This window comes from Vanellus vanellus, assembly GCF_965231255.1.
Source record: "Vanellus vanellus genome assembly, chromosome: 5".
Taxonomy (NCBI): domain Eukaryota; kingdom Metazoa; phylum Chordata; class Aves; order Charadriiformes; family Charadriidae; genus Vanellus; species Vanellus vanellus.
The window spans coordinates 42,856,114-42,872,427 of record NC_138910.1 but is presented as its reverse complement, the minus strand read 5'-3'; the positions used below and the strand labels follow the sequence as shown (position 1 = coordinate 42,872,427).

The following is a 16,314-nucleotide window of genomic DNA, read 5'->3' as shown; positions in this document are numbered from 1 at the left end:
GGGAAGAGTTGCCATCCCTATGTCCCAGAGTAGTGTGCCACACGTTGGACTGCACATTTGCATCATTTGTACATAACATGAAATATGCTGTAAACGTGCTTCCCCCATCCTGCCTCCCTAGCTTGAGGACACTTAATTACAACTCTTCCTATAGGCTGATTTATTCCCATAAGGTGATATTATTTTTTTATCAGTTGGAGAAGTTGTTATTTTCATTGTGGACTCTGTCCCATCAAGCTAGGTGAGGATGGATCAGTGTTCTGGATTTGTTCTCTCTCAGGCAAATCCATTTGTGTAGCATTTCATAGAAACATAGAATAGTTTAGGTTGGAAAGGACCTTAAAGATCATCGAGTTCCAACTCCCCTGCCATAGGCAGGGACACCTCCCACTAGACCAGGTTGCCCAAGGCCACGTCCAGCCTGGCCTTGAACACCTCCAGGGATGGGGCCTCAACAACCTCTCTGGGCAACCTGTTCCAGTGCCTCACCACCCTCAAAGTGAAAAACTTCTTAATGTTTAATCTAAACCTGCCCTCTTCCAGTTAAAGCCATTCCCCCTTGTCCTACCACTACATGCCCTAGTAAAAAGTCCTTCCCCAGGCTCCTGTAGGCCCCCTTTAGGTACTGGAAGGCCGCAATAAGATCTCGAAGCCTTCTCTTCTCCAGGCTGAACAGCCCCAACTCTTTCAGCCTCTCCTCACAGGAGAGGTGCTGCAGCCCCCAGATCATCCTCGTGGCCCTCCTCTGGACACACTCCAGCAGGTCCATGTCCTTCTTATGTTGGGGACTCCAGAGCTGGATGCAGCACTCCAGGTGGGGTCTCACGAGAGTGGAGTAGAGGGGCAGAATCACCTCCCTCGACCTGCTGGCCGCACTTCTTTTGATGCAGTCCAGGATACGGTTGGTCTTCTGGGCTGCGATTGCACGCTGCTGGCTCATGTTGAGCTTCTCGTCAATCAGCACCCCCAGGTCCTTCTCCTCAGGGCTGCTCTCCAGCCATTCCCCACCGAGCCTGTATTTGTGCTTGGGATTGCCCCGACGCAGATGTAAGACCTTGCACTTGTCCTTGTTGAACTGCATGCAGTTGGCTTGGGCCCACCTCTCCAGCCTGTCCAGGTCCCTCTGGATGGCATCCCTCCCCTCCAGCGTGTCTACCTCGCCAGACAGCTTGGTGGCATCGGCAAACTTGCTGAGGGTGCACTCGACCCCACTGTCCATGTCACCGACAAAGATGTTGAACAGTACAGGTCCCAGTACCAACCCCTGAGGAATGCCACTTGTCACTGCTCTCCACTTGGATATCGAGCCGTTGACTGCATCTCTTTGAGTAATATAGTGTTCTCCTGGCAAGGCATTTCTGAGCATTGTTTACTTTTGGGTGTGCATCTGCAAGCAAAGCTTAAGCTGTTAACAACAATTTCCGTGATCTGTGTCTTGCAGGAATGAATTCAAAATGTTGGGTGGGATTTCACAGCTTTATAAGACCTTGCAAAATCTTCTGGTTGGCTTTAATTGACTGTCATGCATTTCAGTCCATGACTGATACAAGCTCTAGGTTTTTTTTCATCTGGCAGATGTTGTCCAAATGTAGTTTAACTTGCCAGTTAAACTTGCTCACTCTTCTGTTTGTTTTCTGGCAAACACTTCAAAATATTAGTCTCTTGAAGGTATTTATGAAAAATCTGTTAGTTTTGCTCGGTGTAGAGTTGTGCTTTTTTTTAGGGAAGGTGGGTGGTGGAGGTGAAACGGGATTGTTGATACTGCCTGGCTTTAGGCATACAACCTAGACTACATATTTCGGCCAACAGAGATCATGATCATAGGCAGTGGAGAGCTGCTGGACTAGGAGTCTACCTGCTGAATGGCTTCATTGCAGTGAACTGTCTGGAGGTCAATACCTCTGCCCATTGTGTAGCTTAAGAGAGACTGAGTACCATTTCTGTTCTCCTGCATGGTTAACTTGAAATAATCAGACTAGTTTAAGGCTTAGAGGTGCGCAGCTTCAGCTGATGGCACTGTGTGCTCAGCACTTGTGAAACTCCAGCCTGATAATTTCTAAAGCGAGCATCCGGAATAGTGTGGAACACAGGAAAATAAAGGTGAGCCTACCTGTAGGCATCTACTTTTATTACTGAAAAGTACACATAGTGTATTTGCTGTCAGGATAAAAGTATGTTTGCAAAATGCTGGACACAAAGAAGTACAACTCCAGAGCCTCTTAAGTTCTCCTCCGACACTTTAAAGTACACGAATGTACTTGTGATACATTCATTCGGTAAAAGCGAATAACGTATTCTTTTGGGGGTGGTGGTGGTATGAATATCGAAGTACTTGATCACATAATAGCATTTTACTGTCCCTACCTGGGAAATTGTCAGGGATATTAATTAAATATTAACTAACAACTAGGGATCTCTTGCACTGCCATTCACAACCAAACAGATTACTGGGATTCATGGGGATCTTTAGCTGTTGGTAATAATGAATATTAACTAGTGGCGTAGCATTGTACAGGCTGCCAAGCGAGGATCAGGAGCATATGTTTGCATGGCAGCTAACACATACTTTTTCTCACCCCTTCTCTAGATGCTGGCTGGATAAGATACTGCAATTATAGTAATGTGGAAATAACTTTGTCCTCCACGCAGCAATTGAATGTACAACCAAAATCTTGGTAAGTAAGCATCTTTTTTTCTGATAAGTTATTTAATATTGGAAGTGAGGGAGAGTTGGGAGAGGGGGAATGTGTCTGCTAAATGGCAACTCTCTTGGTTTATTTTCATTGTGATGAGACTTAATGAACTACAGGAAGAGATCATAATTCTGTTGGCAGCAGTATAAGGGCAAAGCTAAAAATTGTCACATCTGATGATTATCTTTGGAGCAAGACATAAAAAAACATTAGGGATAGACATCTGGAACAGATGCAGGGAGATTACACTGATATTTCAGAATCATAAATTTCTCTTAAAGAGTACATAAAGTAGAGAAAAGCTTCTTTTCAGTCAAGAGACAGTACATATTTTTATGACTAAACCACCAAGTACTTTGCATCGGGATCTCTTTGGCATACCTTTTTGAAAGGTATTTGTAAAAAGTCATGAAAGCAGTTTGTGCAGAAGGCCAGCTACGTTACAAAGTCAAGTAAGGTCAGAGTTGTCAAAGGATAAAGAAATATAGAATATATAATAATGCAGCAATGGTTCGTGAAGTGATTAATTTGTATTTTATTTTCCCCAAAGTGTCTTTACCTAAGTCTTATAAAATGCTCACTTTTTAAATACAGTTCGGTCTTGATTTTTCAGGGAGTTTAACTTGGGAGTAACCAACCCATTCACAGAAGCTAATATATACAAGAGGTGAAATCCTGTCTCCCCTGAAGTCAAGGACAAAACTCCCATTAACTTCAATGGGGCCAGGATTTCATTTACTATGTTGCCCAGTAGACCAGTGTGGAACAAAACCACTTGCCTTAGGGATTTTTAATATGCAGGCTGACTCAGATGAACAAAAAATACTTTACTTGTCTGACATTCAGTTAAAATCATGAACGTACTGAACTTTCTTTTGCCAACTGCCTTCTGAATATCTGTTAAGGTTATGTGAAATATGTTCTGCTCTTGGTTGTGCTGACTAAAATGGGAAGAAAAAATGGGCCTGAAAATCTTTGAAAATCAGATAATTGCTAGTGAAAATTTGCTGAGAAAATGGTTGCATTTTTTTCCTCCAGTTATTTTTCTTTTATGCAGGGAAAAACAGGTAGTAAAACAATCTCTATGTACTTTTGGTTTCCTTTATTATTTTTTTTTTTTTATGCAAAGAGAAAGCAGATGCCCAGGAAAGACAGCAAAAGAGCTGAAGGTAGGAATTCAAAGATGAGAGTAGGGCAGGAAGAATACATTTCTCCAGAATCCACTACCATATCCAGTTTTGCTCAGTATAATTTCTTGCAATGCTTTCTTTGAGTTATGTCTATCATTGTTGGTAGCAGGTCTAATTAGCCTGAAGTCCCCTGAAGCCTTCTCCAGCAACAGGCGACACTTGCTGGGTGGCTCCCCTGCTGCTCAGAGTAGCCAACAAAGCCTTCTCAACTCTGGCACGTGTTTCTACTTTAGAAGTTGAAAACTTAACCAACGGGTCTCCTTCACTCTGTCTGGGACTGAACAACAGTGTGGCTTAGATACAGGGGCCAGTGGGGTTGACCTTAGCATACTCTGAACTTGGCTAAAACCAGGAGCATGCCCGGAGCTCTGTTTTAGTGAGGCACAGAGAGCTGTTTGTAGCAGTTTTCTTTCGTGTTTTCATAAGCCATGTAACTAGTGGTTAGAGTATTGTGCTTTATACTGGGCTAGTCTGTATTTACATCCCTTCAAACCACATAGATGCTGCTAGCATGCCCCAGGCTTTATGACTCCAGGAAGGACTGCATCCAAAATATTGTTTTAGCATACCTGTGTTAGATCATCAGTTGCAGGCAGTAAATGAACACAACAGTCTATGTCAACAGGGGTGCTTTAAGGGCTACGGAGGTCAGTTTTTGACAGTTTCGTTTTCCTAGCCCACAGATAGCCACCACGCCTGGTTCACTCAGGGGCCAAATCCTGCTCCTGTGTGCAGGACTTCCTGTTTATAATGTCTCTCAACAGACTCATCATCCTGCTAAGATCTTTGTGAAGAGTGGAATTGGTTCCGAGTGCCAACCACTGCTTTCATTGCTTCAACTGGCCTTAATCACTTTCTCTGTCTTCCTCTGATTATCTGGATATCACATATTATCAGCCACTTCTATTAGCCAGAGAAATCAGAGGTATTTTACCAGGAAAAACATCCGAGTTCACTACAAGAATACATAAAATAAACTAAGATACTTCCTTCACTTGAATGTGCCCCTTGCTCAAGCTTGCTTAACAGATCCTTGGCAGTAAATCAAGGCTTAGGCCTGCCTGCATAAGACACTCTTCTCTGCTTAAACTAAACTAATTATTACTAGACTGGTGACACTGAATGCAAACACACTGGAAACAATTTCAGGCTCCAGGGTAGCTTTGGATGCCTATTTTAAACCAAGGTTCTTTAAACTGTTTAATATAGATTTCTACTAGTAGCTAGCACCAGTCTAACTACATGGATTTTGCAACAGGAGAGCAACTCTTTGTAGCTGACCCCTTTCTCCTTAGCTCCTTCAGATATTTATCTGCTCTTGATTTGGCACGTCTGAGCACCTTGTGCCATGACTAAGTGGATGCATGTCCTGAAAGGGGATGCGTGTCCTGAAAGGGAAAAAATTTTGGTACATGAGTTTTGTGGGTTACCTTGCAAGAAAACAATCCCTTCACTTGCAGCAAGAAGCTCTTTCACCATCAGGCTCCTGGCCATTGTTACGAAAAATTACTACTTAGATAAACAGACATATTTTGTGGCAATTTCTTCCCCAATCCCATTAACCTTTTTCATTAGAGGAGTGACGGTACCTGCTCTGGAGTTTTTTGAGAAAGAAAAGCCGTTGAACCGCCTGCCTCTTCAGTAGGATAGTCAGGAAACTTGCCTATGATATGCCTGTGTGAGAAACAGAATAGAAAAGGAATTAAAATCCATAATTTTTCATCTGGTTGACAAAGATGCTAGATGGTGAGCAAGCATACCCTCGTTCACCTCCTATAGAAAAACAGAGCGCTGGATTGCTTCCTATGACAGTGGCTTTTTGTCCAAGAAATTAATTAAAATAGTTATCAGCTTGTCTCTTGTCCCGTGGCCTATCAAATATTGAAAGTTCTTAAGGAATTTCTTAAGACTGCACATCACTTCATAGCTGAGAGATTTAGCTTAAAGTGTTTATGTTTATAGCTCTACTCTCTGTTTTCAACATCCATCATTAAAAAAAAGAAATTATTTAAATCAGTTTTTGGCCTACAAATTCCAGATTATATTTTTGTTTACAGTTCTCCACCTTCAAAATTTTCCAATGTACTTGCACAATTGGGTGGTGATGGAAGCTGAGGAGGGGGGAATTAAGGGCTTTGTGGTAAGATATGATGGATGGCAAAGATAACATAGGGTGCTTCCAGACCTTTCAGAATGATTAAAAGATATAAATAATAACTACAGTCCAAAGGTCATTTATATTGATAAGACACTCGCTTCTTTCACTTTCGTAGCTTTTTGGACTCTATCAGAAAGATTCTTCTGTTTGCTTGGTAATATCAGGAAGATTTTCTGTTCCAAATAAAATTCTGATACTGCAGAAAAATACTTGCGCTACTTTCAAATAGAATGGTAACCTTCCCTCTAAATGAAATTTCCCTTGATAAGAAAATAGCTCAAAAAGGTCAATGTGATTCATAAAAATTGCTTTCATTTTTTTAAAACAACTGGTACCTTAAGGGGTTTTCCTAATCTACTGTTAAGCAGTAGACTCGATTTTAAACTGAGAACCTTGGAACAGAGCATCAGTTATGTTTCTGTCATACCATGTGTGCAGTTTGGATCCCTAGTTAGTATTAATGTAATACAAAATAAAAAAGAATAAACAAACATTTGTCTGTGATTGTAAGCTCTGACTCGCATGTTCAACAATTACTAGTTCTATATGCAAACAGATGCAAAACTTTGGTCACTGCATTCCCCGAAACCAGTTTGCATGAACAAAGGGATGTCGTTGCATCGTGGCTTAACCCCAGCCAAGCAGCAAGGACCATGCAGCCGCTCGCTCGCTCCCTGCAGTTCGGATGGGGGAGAGAATCGGAAAAGTAAAAGTAAGGAAAAACTTGTGGGTTGCGGTAAAGACAATTTAATAGGTAAAGGAAAAGCTGCACAAGTGAAGCAAAACAAGAAATTAATTCACTGTTTCCTATGGGTAGGCAGGTGTTCAGCCATCTCCAGGAAAGCAGGGCTCCATCCTACTTAACAGTTACCTGGGAAGACGAATTCCATGACTCTGAATGTCCCCTCCCTTCCTCCTTCTTTCCCCAGATTTATATGCTGAGCATGATGTCACACTGTATGGCATATCCTTTTGGTCAGTTGGGGTTAGCTGTCCTGGCTGTGTCCCCTCCCATCTTCTTGTGCACCCCCAGCCTACTTGCTGGTGGGGCGGTGTGAGGAGCAGAAAAGGCCTTGATTGCTTAGCAACAACTAAAGACGTCAATCAGTGTTTTACCAACACTATTTTCATCCCATATTCAAAACATAGCACTATACTAGCTGCTAGTAAGAAAGTTAACTCTATCCCAGCTAAAATCGTGACACATTTCTAGTGTATTTTTTTTTTTTAAAAAATCTAGTAAAAATGGGGTTTTGGCCCCAGAAACCTGCATCATCTAGTTTATTTAATGATAGATCATGTTTCATTTTTTACACACAGCCTGAAAATAGCTCAATTTTATGTTAAATGCAATCTTGTTTTAAATGCTGCTACAAGTCTGGCTTACAGCAACAAATTTCTCAAAATCTCATATTAAGGCTGTTGCTACTTTACTAATGCCAGCTGGGAGGAAGGAAAGGCAATATGCATTGCAGGTGAAGAATCAGTTTGGAGTCTACTGCCAACTGAATGCAGTATCAGTGCCAGCTTTCAATATTTAGTAGTGTTACATTTGGTATTTGTATTAGCTTTTCACTTTTAAATCATTTACAGCTCTTGGAGATGGAAGTATTTACCCTTTGGATGTGTATGATGAGTGTATATCTGAGCACTGCAGGAATTCTATCAAATTCTCAAATTTGGAAGTGGGTTCCAGTTTGTTTCTGCATGATTCTTCTGCTCACAGCTGGTGCGGCTGTTTGGGATAACATGGTTCATCCCATCTTTTTGTAGAAGCTATAGCAAGGGCTTATGTTGAAAAACAGCTTGAGGTGAAGAGAAGGTAACGCCAATCTCTTTGTACAAGCAGAAGAAAAGCATCAGCCATTTACTAACCAGTCAGCTGTCCAGGGTCTGGGTCTTCGGTTGAGGGTAATGCAGAATGTAAGTTCCCATGGCCACCAGTGACCCTGAGAGCAGACAGCTACCACAGGTTTCAGTTGAGTTAATTCTTTAGGGACATCTGTTTTTTTCTTTCTGGACTTCATCCTTTGCTGTGTACTGTTGTTTAGCATATCAATTGCTCTCCGATGGTCAGGGGGCAGTATTCTTATGTCTCATTTCTTTATCTGACCTCTTGTGAGTTTTCCTCTTCGAGGTTTAAATGACTACAACTTCAATCTTGTAATGCCTGGAAAGTGTGCATATGCATGACCCTTATAGACAAATTCCTCTCTTTATGAAGCCCTCTGAGTTCAGAGGTTAAACCAGGGATTCATTTGGCCTGTAAATCTGCACAGAAAAATGCAGTCATTGATCTTCCTGGTCAAAAGTCCACTTTAAATGTAATGAATCTCAATTTCCATTCCTCATTCACTTTTTGGCAGCATTCTACTCAGAGACATCACAAAGGGTTGCCTCACGCATTTGTCATAAGATGCTAATTTGGATTCAACTGGACCCAAACTATTTTGTATAAGTTTGTTTTATAGCTGTTGATAATGACAAAACATCAGGATAAAATGAGCAGCAAGCATGCACTCCATGAGCAGCCAAAGGTATTCCTATACCTTTGTTCCATCAGATATGTTACACATCATCTGTGCCTCCAGAGTTCCACGAGGCATGTCCCATGTTAAACAGGGAACAGCTCCGGAACTAGGAGGATCTTCCAAACATGTAGAATGATTTTGAGCTTGCTTTACAGTTCAAATTTGTTCAAATAATTTTAAACTGCCCTTTGCTTTTGAAACTTCCTAGAAACAATGAAGTATTTGTGATTAGAGCCAGTTCTAAGGCAATAATACTAAAGAAAATTAATCCAGATGATGTGAGGACTTGCTTCAAACTCAAGCCTAGCATGCTGTTTTGTTTCACTGGAAGTGTAGAGGGGAGCTGTATGGTGGAAACCTTTGGTTCTACCTGTATGGCACCAATGGCACAACTATACTGTAAACCAAGACCTACAGAAGGTGGAGCTGCAGAAGTCCCCATAGTCAGCAACTAGCCTGAAAATTAACTGGGAAGTAGAAGAGCATTATACCTGCACCTGTGTTGTTTGTTGACTCCAAAAGTTGAGTTGCAAATACAGTCACTATAAGTCTTTAGCTCATTAGCAATCACTGGGTGTGAATTTCAGACTGGTGTGTGTTATTTAGATTGCTCTCTTGGTTGCATGGAAAAAGAAAACTACTTGGTCTACATTTTCTCTCATCTGCCCAGCATTTATTTTCGATATTCACAGTACCTTAACACACCTTGATGCTTTTTCTGCATGTCACTGAAAAGGGAGCACCATGCAAAAACTAAACGGGTGGTCAGGAAAGTCTGAAAGTCTTGCTGCATGTTGATGGGGAGAGGAGAATGTAAAAAGCTTAAGCTCTTGATAAGAAGAGTATTGAAGTGTGTAATATATTTGAGAGACATGGTACATGTCAGAAACACCTGGTTCCGAGGCAAGTCAAAACTCAATGAATCTGTTACTTATTATTGTCTCAATGTTTGCAGGGAAAAAAATATCCAAATGTGCTTTTCCAACATCTCATAAAAATGTGCAAATGCCAGAACTGGAAGAAGCAACTTTTATTTTCAACACGATTGCTTCAGTGGGAGTGCTGACAATGTGTTAAGAACTGCAAGCAAAAGCAGAAGCAAATTCTATTGGATTTCATATGGAGGATGCAGTTCTAATAAAACTGGTTGCCTAAACGAACAAATGAAATTTGTAAAAAGTATGGCTGCTTGGTAGGACTGGACTCTGTGGCTGCACGGAAGCAAGTAAGGTGAGATGGAAGGTTAGGGCAAGGAAGAAACCTCCACCTTGTGAGACAAACTTCAGCAGTAGCCTCGGGAAGTCCTTATATACTAAGGACCCCAAAGCCTGCTGCTTCCCAGTCTGCAGGCAAAGAGCTGAGGATGGTTCTTGTTGGTGACCTCCTCCCCATTGTGTATTCACAGGCTGCTGAACAGAAAGCTGTGTTCGGGAGCTCTTCTTGCACTGCTGCAAATCAAACTGATGAGTGCCAGAGTTCGTGGTAGGCAAAATACCTTTCTTAGGGTCAGAGCCACTGCTTTAACAGAACTACTAAATATTTCTTTGCTGCAGAGGACGCTGCTGAGGAAGGGATCTTTAGAAACTGTGGTGTGTGAGATATCCATTACTTTTCTGGAAAGCAGTGAAATCCTGTCAACGGAAGCATAGCATGGGTTTGGTAAACAACTTCACAGAAAAGCCATCTAATCGGAATGAATGGGGGCCCTAAATCTGAATTGAACCAGCTCAACCGGAAGCGTAAGGGGTTGAACAAAGATGGAGGAGTGAAAAGACACGATCTTCCACTACCAGCTAAGCAAGAAAAGGATGCGATGAGATTTTTTGCACTGTTTCTTAAGTTACATTCTGTTCTCTGGTTCACTGTTACTGCTCTCTCCCTTTCCAAATGTATTCTTCTTCCAATAACTTAGATCTGTCAAGCATAATTGAAAAAGAATGATCTTTTATGGTCTGCAACGCAAATCCTTTTGTGTCTGAACGTGTAGCATAGACTTATGGCTCTTATGGGCTCAATTTTTGTTTTAGTGCACAACCCGCATAAATGTCCAAGTTTTAACTAGGTTCAAACGGTTCTTTAACATCTCCAAATCATGACCAGAACTCAGTATGAGTCTGCGTGATTGGCAGTCTCTGCTGAAGTCTCTGCTCAGCCCTGAATGCTGTGGCACCTCAATTCTGACCTATAAAATAAATTCCTTGTCTAGGAGATGACCCTACACTGTGCTTGTCTCATCTGCTGCTTCCTCCCCTCCTCATTTTAGGAGCACCACCATTTGTTTCTTAAGTGTTTTCTCTCTATTACACATTGCTCAGGGCTGGTTATAGTTAAGGCTAAATATGGCTGTTGATTTATGAGAACACACCATTGATTTAAACATTTTGTCTGGTAATAGACTCAGCAAGTTACTACCTACTCTGTTCTCTGGCATGATTTTACATGTGTTATTCTTTCTTTTTGGCCATGGCTTCTCTAGCTAATTGCATAAAAGGCCTTGTCAGGAAAAATAAAAAATTGTTCTTTAGAGGAAAAAGAGCATTTAACTCTTTTCAGGGTAAGAAAGGATGTGGGCTATGGGCAGAAGACAAGGCATGAATGATGGCTGTATGCTCTAGGCAGAGGGTCAGCAGAGTGTTCTGTGCAGAAAAGGAACAAAAACAAAGGGCGGGGGGAACCCTTTAAAGAAATAAGCCCCTTGTTTTGTAGTTCTTGCCTATTTCTGTAATCCCACCTGATATGGGTTCTCTCAAAAGACTTAAATAGTGGTGTTGGTTTATTTGAGGTGTCTTTGCTATGGCATTTTCTTTCCTTTTATGTGTGTGCTTTCTTTAGCTCTTTGAAAATCACTTCCAGAAAAAATAACCTACGCAAATACAGAATTACTTATAATGCAAGATTAATTTCCACAGGCTTCTTGTCATCTTTAATGGGTTTGGACACAAGCATATTAAAACATGTTTTATCTAACGTCCTGATCCTCCAAGTGTTTGCTTGTATGTGTGATCGTTATGCATGGAAGTAATTCAGTGGAGTGACTTGCAGTGAGAAGTGTTTGGAGGATTGGAAACTCTATTGTTCTGGATAAATACTCGGCTTTGAAAATTTAAGATCAAGTGTTGTGAGGTGAACAGTGTGCAAGAAGAAACATTCCCATGGAGGAATGAGTGTGAAAGGTTTGTGGGGAAAGGTGATATCCTTTATTATAGTAACTATAATAATTAGAAAGAATAGACGGTCTTTTGGGTACCCAATGCCTGCCTTAGATCTGAAATGGTAGAAGTGAGCTTCAAAGCCAAGTAATAGTTGGGAACAGTTGTTGGAAGGGACAGACCTGAATGTGGTAATTCTCTCTGATAGTTTTATTACATGTAGTATTATTAGCCAGGAAAGGTAGACCTTTGGCTGACCCAGTACAGTTGTTCTTGAGCTTCTTGAGTTGTTACAGTGAAATAGTCTGTTCTGCTCTGTCATAAAGTTATTTTACCTTTTCAAGGATCCTCCTGGTCTTTTAAGGATAGCAAAATAGGTAATTAATGTATTGGGAAAACAGGAATCTCTGTTCCCCTTCAGACAGTCTTGGGCATGAGCTTTCTCTGCCAGGACTCCAGGTTATCCTGCTTCCTGCTGTAAACCATAGGGGAAAAGCAGAGAAAGGATTTTTTTTTTTTTTTTTTGACGTATTGGTACCTTCAAAATTCTGACAAATTATTCCTGGTTTAAAATGGCACTAGGCTTTTCTCCTTGAATTGGATCAGAGACATGGGAAGGTAGCACTGCAAATTACTGCTAAGTTTTTTGAATGAAAATCAAAGGTAACATGGGCATGAATAATGCCAACGAGAAACAAAAAGATTTATTTTACAGTACCAATATTAGCTTATCTTAAACAAAAAAAGAAAAAAGGAAAAATCAGAACAAAAATTTGGCAGTATCAACACTCACAAGATGTTCTGGTGCTCTGATTTTGCATGTCCCTCCCTACCCACAAAAATATTGCCAAAAGTTTTCTCAGAGCTCAAACCTGAATTAACTGGGGATTGGGAGAAATTGCATCCTGATCTACGTAACTGAACTCCTTTGCGAGAGCTAATAACATCCAACCCATACTGAAAGCTTAGACAAACCTAGAGAAGACGAGTATTAAATTTACCCAGCATGGCACAGAAATGGAAATAAGCTTAAAGGGACTGGAAAGCAGATTCCTATAAGGGTGTTTAGGGTTTTTTGCCTTGGCTCCTGCAATGCAAAACAGTCTTGGGCAGAGCTGCTGCCTGGTGTGTCACCTGGTGTGACACTCTCTGCAGTAACAGTGAAGGCATCTCCTGGTGGACCCAAGGACACTTGGATGTCCCATCCCTGCCCTTGGCGGGAATGGTTTCTGAGCTAGGAGCAGGGCACATGGTGTCACACAGCAGTCTCTAGTCTGCAGTAACTGCCAACCAGTAACTTCCTTGTTAGTAAGGAATTCATCCAATTGACTGTACATACTTGTCCTGGGGTAAAATCTTGCTTATCAGAAATTGGCCCAAGAGAACCGGAAATACTGCCTTTTTGCTTCTCTGAGAGCTACAGAGCAGATACTGACACCTAACACTGCACCCGTGTTTTGTTTTCTAGGTCTACGCTCTCAGCGCCTGTCCTTTTCTTTTGGACTTGTTCATCATCCCGTGTTTACTGGAGCCATGAAGCAGGCTACCTTCCTGGAGGAGCTGTCTCAAAAGGTGAAAGGCTGCTCCCCCTCTTTCACAGTCAGACTGTCCCCAGGCTTATTTCCAGTGTCAGCTTCCTGTTGACTGTCTACAGCCTTTCGAGGAATGCGATCCTGTCAACCAGGCTGTAAGGAGAGTGGGTTGAGCAATCCTTCCTGCAGAGGAAGAACTCCCCTCAGGGCCCAGCACCACGGTCTAGGGGACTTGGCTGACGGAGTAATGAGTACTCTGGAGCGCGCAACTCTCATTAAACTCTCATCTGTTTTGATTTTCATATATCTTTCCATTCTCTTTAGAGCGAGGTCAACAATACAGAAGCTGGCTCAAAGAAACGCCAGGTCAAATTCCCCTTGCATTTACTGAATTCCTTACCTTTGGTCAGCTTATCCTGCCTCCACAGAACGCCAAATCCTGACTCAAATTGGCAATATTTCCTGTGCTTAGTATTAAACTTAAGAGACTGAAACAATTATGGCCAGTTTTAAGCAAGATTACTTTAACTCAGACTAGAAGCTTTGTGAGAATAGCTTTCCTGCAGAGTCAGCCAGAGGGAATCAACAGTACTTTATTAACACAATATGAATTCTGTAAAGAGGAAAATAAAGGATGTGATTTTTTTTTTTTGTAGCAAGGCCAGCCAAAAGAAATAACTTGCCCTCCAACATCACAAATTTCTTTGGGATTTGGAGTGAAAGGGAGTATAGAGAGCATTTTGTCTTATTGGATTTGTTTATGAGAAATTCGAGAAATCACTTTTGCGTCTTAGAAGTCAAGGTGTTAGTGAAACAAAATGCATCTCTGTGGAAGGGAAAGAAGGCTGTAAACTAGCCATGGCTGCTTTAAATCGTTTTGCCGTGGCCCATCACTTTAACCTGAAGATAAAGCTTTGGGGAGGGTTAAGAAATGGTGCCCTGGACAGGTTGCCCACCTGGAAAAGTGCCACTTGCAGTCAAGCTCTGTGTCAGCTCTCTCAGGACTTTTACCCTCCTCCTTGTTCTGAAATAGTTTTGCATATGCTGTATTTCTTCTGCCACCACCTGACTGTGAAAGGTACTTGATGTATTTCAAGGGCATTAGCGGTATTAGCTGATTAAAAACTCTCTGAAATGACTGCGCTCTCCCTGAACCTATTGCTCATATGCTGGATGGATAGTTGTGTGCATGCATAATAAATTCAACGCGCTTGGGGCATGTCAAACTCCTTACATGTGCTATGCAGTGTATGCACCCTTTATATCTGTCCAGAAAACTGGGGACTAAGAGTCTGAGAACGAACAGAGAAGCTTTGTGCTTTGATCTATGCTTATTTAAATACTGGAATAAATACGGCATGGCACGTAAGAGTAATACGTAGCCTTTTGTGTTAGTGGTTAAAACAACCCAGCCTACCTGATGTAAGTGTGGTAAATGGATGTGATTTTTATCTTGTTTGTAACTTCTTGCATCGCTTCAGTGTGAAGAAGAGATGGGTAAATCTGAGGTGACAGTAAAGGTGGCATCAGGCACATTTCAGCAGCTAGATCTCTAAGTCTGTCTCACATCTATGGTATCGATGCAGAAATACAGGCCAGTCTGGCACAATTTAAACTTGCCTCATTTTTTGCCTCCCTGGATTAAAATGATCTGTATGTGCATACTGTCCTCTTTAACCACTATATCATGGCTGTCCCATTCATGGATCATTGTCCTTCTGACCGGCCCATGATTTGACTTTAAGCGTTTGTAAAGGACAATGTGTAATCAGCATCTGTCAGGCATCACATTACTGCTTGGGAGAGTGGCTTGCTACTTCACTTAAGACTGATATCGTAGTGCTGTGCTAATGGCGCTACTTGTGTCTAAGACTGCACTTCCTTGAAAAGCACTTGTGATGAGGAAGAAAAACTTCAGTGGGGGGGAATGAGAAGCGCATAGTAAGTTCCTAAGTTTTAAAGAAGGCAACCTAACGTGCTATTTCACTGCTACTAACATTCCTGTCCCATTCAAGAGATCTGGTTCTCTGTGGTTTGCGTGAGTGTTCAAATGAACTATTTAATGATAAATCTGAGGCAATTTCATGCATATGAAAGCAGTCACAGTGCTTGATTTTTCAATGTTCATCCCAACTGGCTTGTGCAGCCCTATTTGAATAAATCACAATCAGCTGTACACAGAGTGTAAAACCAGGAAAAAACTGAGACTCATATTGAAGAATAGTGCAGACCAATCTGTATATGAAGTTAGAGATGGTTACAGACTCCTGGTCAGTGCTAATAACCAAATAGCTCAGTAGCAAGAAAAATAATCTCAAGTCTAAATAATTTAGATTTTGGCAAGTTAAAAAAGTGTGAGAAAAGACAAGGAGAAACACTCCAGATGAGCTCAATTAGAAGCCAGTCTCAGGCTGGTATTAAGAGCATCCATTTATCAACAATGTTAATTGAAAAACCCAGTCATATCTGCAGTCCAAGACACACATTGTAATGCCTTGAGATGCCAGGTTCATTAACCCTCACTTTTTAGTTTTGTGAAAGAAAAATTGGAGGGCTGTATTTTTGTACCCGTTTGGTGTATCTCTCTTGTGTATATTCTATAGTCTACTTAAATTGGCTGAAAATGTGGACAATCTTAGAGACTGATAAAGAATCAAATGCCTTTTGTAGAACTTTGGCATTGCCTGTCTAAATGACTAAATTCTTCCTCACATACTACTCACTGGGATGCACTCAAATTTAATCAATTATAAGCACAAAATGGAGGGGTTTTAATTATTGTTTGTTTACGTGACGGCTTACTAATGTGCTTTTTGAGCATTTCTTTGCTAGATGAGGCCAGTGCTGCAGAGAGTTGCTGTACATGTGGCAGAAGAGGCGGACACCTGGCTGGAGAGCCAGGGACAGGTACGTGGATGTCCCCTGGGAATGTGGAACTGGACCTGCAGCCCAGTCTTGGTAGAAGCAAAGTGCCCAAACATCAATGATTTCCTTCTACCAAAGTGGCGTAACAGGTAAATTAGTGTGGGAAGCGTAATTTGAAAGTTGAGACTTGAAGGGC

The 16,314-nt window shown here is 41.4% G+C and overlaps 1 protein-coding gene across 1 annotated transcript in view; it reads right to left on the bottom strand.

Annotated features, from left to right (window-relative positions):
- DRC11 (dynein regulatory complex subunit 11) overlaps positions 1 to 16,314 on the bottom strand; it is a gene marked incomplete at both ends in the record, with an annotated part of 107,989 nt that overhangs the window by 52,051 nt on the left and 39,624 nt on the right. Inside the window, one exon of the mRNA XM_082484009.1 lies at positions 5,473 to 5,557. Within this exon, the coding sequence (XP_082340135.1) occupies positions 5,473 to 5,557 (85 nt within the window). The remainder of the gene's footprint in view (positions 1 to 5,472; positions 5,558 to 16,314) is intronic.